Here is a 7,402-nt window from a genome sequence, read left to right on the forward strand (position 1 = left end):
TTGCCAGTTAGTTATACCCTGACAATTTTGATCAGTGCTTGCCCTATGGGCGTTTTTCGGGTAATCCAGTATTTTTCTAGTAAGATTGGGTGTCTATACTTTCCATATATACCAAATTTGACATACTTTTATTGGAAAGAACCAATACTTTTCTGGGAAAGTATCTTTAATTAACTCATCCAGACCATAATCAACTCTCGATGCCATCATTAGTCTGTGATATTTAGTGGATTTGAGTACATTTTGTGATCAATAATTTAACGTAAAAATGGATAATCGAGACTTGGGTTATTATCACACCAAAGTTGGTAATGATTTCGAGGCTAGCCTAATATTGAATTGCTAATATCTCGGTTCAGAGTGAAGCTAATTGACTGATATTTTCAGCATATTCTGTTTTCAGTATCCATTTTTATATGCCCACATTGAAATGTGGTTGTATATTGTCGTTGCCCCCGTTATAGCGAGAACTGTCAGTTCTTTATCTAATCTTACCCAATGCCCCTTTAATAATTTTGTGTAGATTTAAAGAAATTATATAAATTGAATTGTATATTTTCTGTAGATTTAAAAGAAGTGAGTTTAGTAGGAGATGATGATACAGAAGATTATACAGACGCTAGATATGATCTTTATGCTTTGTCGGTAAGTTCGTCATGTATCTGGTAAATAAAATGGTGGGCACTTTTCCCTTGAAGCTGTTTTACAATTATCGCACAAAAAGAAATTCATCTGGGCAACAATTTTATGTCTTATTCACAGGTACAGCTGTATGCTGTATCACTTAAAGGGGATACATGATCCATTTTTATTTGCCAATCCAGTTTTCTTAAGCAAGAGGGATATTTAACGTCTACTCGACACAAAATAGGTCATTTTGGGACTAACACATGGTTCAATTATATCTCAATAATTTGCTTGTGCGTAGGGGTCTTTAGCAGTGGGATGAAACCGGAGGACCGGAGAAAACCCACGAGGTTGGACAGGCAACCCCCTTGTCACGTACAACCGGGGAATCGAAACCACACCAGTTGACTCAATGACAAACCTTATGATACAGTGCACACATGCTAACCATTTTGCCATCGAACCTCCCTGTTTTGAATAAGAGTCAAGCACTTCTTCCTCAGATCTATTTTGATGTCCATTTTGGGAAGGAAATGTGCTTGAGGAAAGTCAAGGAAAGGGCCAAATGGACTGACAATATATTTTCAATTGTTTAATCTCTTTAAGTTGTATCTAACATTATTATAATCGAAAGTCAGATTTTTATACCAAGGATTAGGGGGTTTAAAGTGCTCGCAGTAGATCATAAAGACTTATTATCTATGAAAGTCATGAGTTCTTTTACCAGGCTTGTATGTGATAAAGAGTATGGTTGACTGTCTATTACTCGTGAGGGGGTGTGGGGGAGGGAGCTGGATGACCTGGCGCCTGGTTTTTTTTTACTGGCATCCGCACAGGTACTATTTCTTTTTCTTTTAACAAGTACCCAAATCGGGGATTTCGTGTGGAGGTAGTTCGGAGGTAAACAGTCTGTGAAGTACAACACTTGCCACTGTACCTGTGTATCGCTAATTATAAACCGAATGTGTGAAGACAGTTCATACATATCACTCAAAAATTTTTCAGTACAAACTCAGTTGATTCACGCTCGATTTGCTACTAAACAAACCCATCGGTTTATTTTCTCAACAGTGTGACCCGAAGTGACCGCGGATTTATTGACCTTGTATGAACTTATCCATAGCTATATCCTTACACCGAGAGAAATTATCTAGTCTCGGTGAAAAGAACCATGGTCATCTGGTAGAAAATTACTTTTGTATTTTTTGGAACGGAAAACAGTGTTTTTAGAAGCAAACTAACCTGCCGCACATGAGAAAGTCATTATACTAATAATGAAAGGCGAGACCTCTTTTTGCGGCGCAGGCTTATCACTGAGTAGTAAACCGTCCACAAACAATAATATAGGAAGCCTAGTGACAAGTGTAGTAAGTAGGCTATAGACTATAGGTTTGAGTCGAGATTACTCGCTTTCAGTTTACTCTGTTTTTGCGATAACCAATTATGTGAGAAATACCATACTGACATTCGGTTTTTAAAAGTTGTACGCGAACTAAATGCGTTTGTTAGATACTGACAGAGCAGCCCCGAGTCGAACAATCGCCGCCCGAGCTGTCTTCGTCAGCTAGTTTCACAATATCGTACAATAGGTGTATTAATGTGATTTTTAGGTTTAACCCCGCAAACAATGCCAAAATAGTGTTTTCACTGCTTACAGAAAACTGAAATTTAAAAAAAAAAATTTTTATGAGGGTGACCCTCCCACACACTCCCTATCGAGCTGCCGCTCGGTCTGCGCAGCCTCATACCTGGCACATACTATCAACATTGTATATTTTTTCACTGCTTACAGAAAACTGAAATTTAAAAAAAAAAAATTTTATGAGGGTGACCCTCCCACACACTCCCTATCGAGCTGCCGCTCGGTCTGCGCAGCCTCATGCCTGGCACATACTGTCAACATTGTATATTTTTCCGTTTCCGCCCTTCCCCCCCACAATATATATTTCACAGCTATATTGCGACGGTACCAGCATACCCAGTTGTTGACACCCATTACATCACTCCTGTCTAACAAATCATAAAGCTGTGGTGTTACGGTGGCGGCATAGTATTTCACCGTAACACCACAGCCACTCTAACCATTCATAATACATCTAACTATCCCTTTACAGCACTTCACTCCCTACACATTTCCCCTCGTCCTACTTTCCCAAACGTCAACAACACATCTCATACATCCAGTTCGCTGATTAACCCTTGTACCACGTCTACTGGATATGTTGGTTTCCTCTAGAGCTGGACGATGTTTCAGTTTTTTGATATAAAACCGTCACAGAAATAAAAAACGCCAAAAATACTGTCTTCAGAAAAATATTAAAAAAAACGACTATTCCGCATGTTTTGATTTTTGTGGATAGTATCTAACATAAATATTGAAAAAATCTCTTCCTTTTTATGTTGTTTACGATGTTTTGTTGCTTAATAATGAATAAATAGTAATAAATACTATTATAAGTTCCTGAGTGTTCATTCCACAAAGTTTGCAAAACTCACTAAAGAGCTTTGTTTTCCTCACGTGACTTCTCGCTCAATTATCCCTGCTTCTATGCATTGTGATGAATTGTTTATACCGCTCTATGAACCAGTTAATTAAATTTTGTTTGTAAATTCAGTACTGTATTTATGCTAAGAACTTCAAATAATATTGAGTAGAAAGTTTCAAGTGAATATTATGGTGGATTTTCAACTTTTTATCCATGATTATTTATATTTAAAAGGATATAAACTGAAATTATTGACATTTTAAAAAATATCGCGATATAGTGTTTATATCGTGATATTTTCAGAAAATATCGTGATAACTGTTTCCAGGGATATCGCCAAGCTCTAGTTTCCTCCCACTTCTAAACACTTCAGCATACAATTAAGTGAGTTATTGAAGTAAAAATATATCATGTGTTAATAGTCCCGAAATGATGTAGAATTGAGCATTTAGGCATAAAGCTAATTGTCATGTCTACTTATGTTGTCCTTGTCATGTCTATTTACATGGTCCTTGTAGCTTGTGTTTCAAACTTAATCCGGTAAAATATAAAGTTGAGCCTAAGACAACTCCCTGTCAATTTATCTGCCACTTCAGCCAATACTGGTTAGACAAGTGTGTGATCTCCTTGACTTATTCTGTCTAAAGAATAAAACAAATAGATTACTTTAACTGTAAGAAAATATATTAAAGGCACTTGTTCTTCAAATTTCATAAATATGCACTTTCCAGCTCTGGTTTTCTCCGTTTCCACCATTTCTAAAGACCCTGATGCACAAAGAGCAATAAATTAGAATGGCCATATGAAATCAATAGAACATTAACATGACATATTATTTTTTTTTTTTAAATTGGTCTTTTGTTTTTGTTTTTTTAGTGTCATACTGGTATTCTGGGAGGAGGTCATTATGTTGCCTATGCAAAAAATCCCAATAAAAATTGGTACTGTTATAATGACAGTAGTTGTAAGGTAAGATCTCTTAGGTTCAAATATAATTGAAGCCTTGTTTATAACTCAATATGATTTGATTACTTGAGGCATCTTTAGCTATATTCTAAGACTACACTAATTCCTGATAAGAGGTTTATGTTCAATTGTCTTCTCTATTGCAGTGTTTGTAAACACATGTACAATACAACATAAACTTCACTTTTCGAGGTAGACCTACATCCAAATCTTGCATCATTTCCTAATATAATGATAAATCCACATCCAAATCTGGCATCATTTCCTGACATGATGATAGAATCACATCCAAATCTGGCATTATTTCCCAACATGATGATAGACCTACATCATTTCCTAACATAATGATACACTCACATCCAAATCTGGCATCATTTCCTGACATGGTGATCAGATAGACCCACGTCTAAATCTGGCATCATTTCCTAATGTGATAATAGACCCACATCCAAATCTGGCCTCATTTCCTAACATAATGATAGACTCACATCCAAATCTGGCATCATTTCCTAACATGATTCATGTCGGGATTTGTTGACATTTGTCATCTTGGAGTTCAGGGTTAGTTATACATTATATCCATATGGTGTAGCATATGTGTTTGGGATATCAAATTAAACGAGAACAAAAATATACAAATGACAAGTGGTAGTTTCTATTAAACAATGCCTAATTCATTTTTTGGATAATATCCAATATTTACAGCTTAATCCACACTTAAGGCACTCAGTCTCAGATTGGTTATTTAACAATTTTAAGAAAACTAAATCATTTCAGACTGATTATTTAACATTGAATATTATTGGTGGAATTGGCTTATTTTGACCATATCTTGTTTATAATATACAAATTTTCAATTGTACCAAAACCATATAATGCCCCAGCAACACACTAGACAAGACTGCAGTAGAGTAGTAGAGGTTTTAATCCAAGGATGCATTTCTGGCGTAATACCCTAATACCCTTTATCAACTGGATTATATTCCGGGGGATTATATGATTTGGGTATTGTTTAAAAGGAGTGCCTCCTTTTCTCCCACACGGTATCACTTACATCCATGCTGACCTGCAATGTCCCAGAGATTCTTCCACCCACTACAAAAAACTTTTGTAAGGAGTTCATTTGTTGCAGTCTTGGAATTATATGTTCAATTTATCATAACTTTATAAATACTGAACTATTTTGGACTATTTTTAAGTCAAATGATAATCGGAGACTTTATGATTTGTTACATAATCACAGATGTTATAGATGCTTGACCTTGACACGTGAAAGTGATTTTAATATCAACATATCAATCTGTCCGCTATCGACACCCCTGGAGGTCTTGGTAGCATTCGTTATGTCATTATGTAATCTTAACTTGTTTTTGGCATGTTTTATTTAACTGTCTTTGTCTGATAAGCAAACTCTACTGAATGTTAAACCTGATATGATACATTAGCCAGATGTCTAATAAGATCCTTTGTCTTGAAGGGTTTATAAACCCAGAAGGGAAACGACATCGGCAGTCAGGTCCAGCCAGGACACGAGAACAGAGGCCATGGGCGCCTTGGCATGAGACGAGACGGAACGAGGAAGAGCGTCAGGGAGTTGGGACACTCGTGCCAAGCCAAGCTAGGACCATGGCTCCCTCAACACAAGCTAATTACGGAGTCTTTAAGTTTTGTACATAATATGTTAGAAGCAAAGAATAAAAGTATTATAAGATGTTAAACCAGTCTTGTCATCTGAACTTGGTAGAAAGCAATAGTGTCACAGATTTCCCAGTCCGAAGTTGGTGAAATTGGTTATTGACACTGTATCAGATTTAAAGATGGGTTCCCGCGTACAAACTGGGTGATTTAATGGTATATATGGACCAAAAACATATTCAAACTAATTAATTTGTCATAATTATGCTTCAAATCCTTCTCAAACATTGTAATTGCGAAGGAATGCCCTGCTATTAAAATTCGATCAAACCAGGTCATATTTACGTCACGTCTTGGGAGAATTAATTGCATACATAAGACAAGGTCTTTAATCGCTTACTATTTATTACAAATATCGAATCTTGGATTATCCACTACCCGCGTCTTTTTCCGTCATTTTTATCTCAGAAAGTATTGTACGTCTAACTCTTCATAATGTTTATCAACTTGTACATCAAGCGCTCAATGTTTGCTTGTGACCTTTGACATCACGCGTGCAGAAGTTCCTAATCGTCGGGCTGTTGATTAGGGGAACCCTTACATTTTTGTCCTGTATACGCTCCATGAATGTTTTTCGGGGAATCCAGTATTTTTCTAGTAAGATTGGATATCTCTACTTTCCATATATACCAAAATTGCCATACTTTTATTTGGAAAAAACCACCCGATAAATACTTTTCTGGGAACCCATCTTTAAGGGGAATTTGAATTCCTCAAATGTCAATCAGAGACATTATGTTTTCCCAGTGAGTTGGAAGTTGGTGAAACTGATTATGATTGACACTGTTGATGTATAATCACATTACGTGGAAGACTTCCGTTTAAGCTATGGAGACATTTTAAAAAGGTTATAATATAAGCCAAATCCCAATGAAATTTTGTTATTTGAATTACACTTACAGACAAAAATAATTATTCAAAAATGATATTTTGATTATAATAAAAAAAAATTTGAGCGAAAGCATGTAGATTAAAGAAAATTTGTTTTTGTTTTCAGGAAATGCAAGAAAGTCAAGTAGATACAAATTCGGCCTACATTCTTTTTTACGAACGACATAATCTAGATTATAATAAATTTATGCCAGATGTAACAGGAAAGGAACCTGACACTTCGGAAATAGATGATGAATTTGAATCCGATTTGAAAAAGATGTGCGTTGTTCAGTAGTGACTATGATCGTATGTTGTATCATTTTTTTTAATCATTTTCAATTGTTTGTAAATACTTGTAAATATGGTATGTAAGTATATATATACTATAGCGAGTGAGTCAGATTATTAATTGTTTTTGCTAAATATTCTAAGTTTTACCATTTGTTTTTGTTTCTTAATGATTTGTATTATATTCAATGTACATGAAATTTATGAATTGCTGTTCCTAATTTTTCTGTATTTTTTTTTTACTTTATATTAGCATAAAAGCATCAAAATGTCACAGTTTTTGTCAAAGAAACGTTTGTGCAACTAAAAATGTGGACTGATTTTTAATTATATAAATATTTGATTTTTGTTTGTTTATAATCTTGGTGTAAATTATCAACAAATGAGTTGAGTTAGAATTTTGATACTGGTTCTTAATTAATTAATTAATTAATCAATTAATTATCAACACTGTTTTTATGGATAAC

General features: G+C 35.1%; 1 protein-coding gene across 1 annotated transcript in view; it reads left to right on the forward strand.

Annotated features, from left to right (window-relative positions):
* Positions 1-7,139, forward strand: part of LOC126824228 (ubiquitin carboxyl-terminal hydrolase 32) — a 173,493-nt gene extending 166,354 nt beyond the window's left edge. The window contains exons 32-34 of the mRNA XM_050553417.1: positions 566-645; positions 3,990-4,082; positions 6,772-7,139. Of these exons, the coding sequence (XP_050409374.1) occupies positions 566-645; positions 3,990-4,082; positions 6,772-6,942 (344 nt within the window). The 3' untranslated portion in view covers positions 6,943-7,139. The remainder of the gene's footprint in view (positions 1-565; positions 646-3,989; positions 4,083-6,771) is intronic.
* The last annotated feature ends 263 nt before the right edge of the window (positions 7,140-7,402 follow it).

The sequence above is a fragment of the Patella vulgata genome, chromosome 6 (assembly GCF_932274485.2).
Source record: "Patella vulgata chromosome 6, xgPatVulg1.2, whole genome shotgun sequence".
Taxonomy (NCBI): domain Eukaryota; kingdom Metazoa; phylum Mollusca; class Gastropoda; family Patellidae; genus Patella; species Patella vulgata.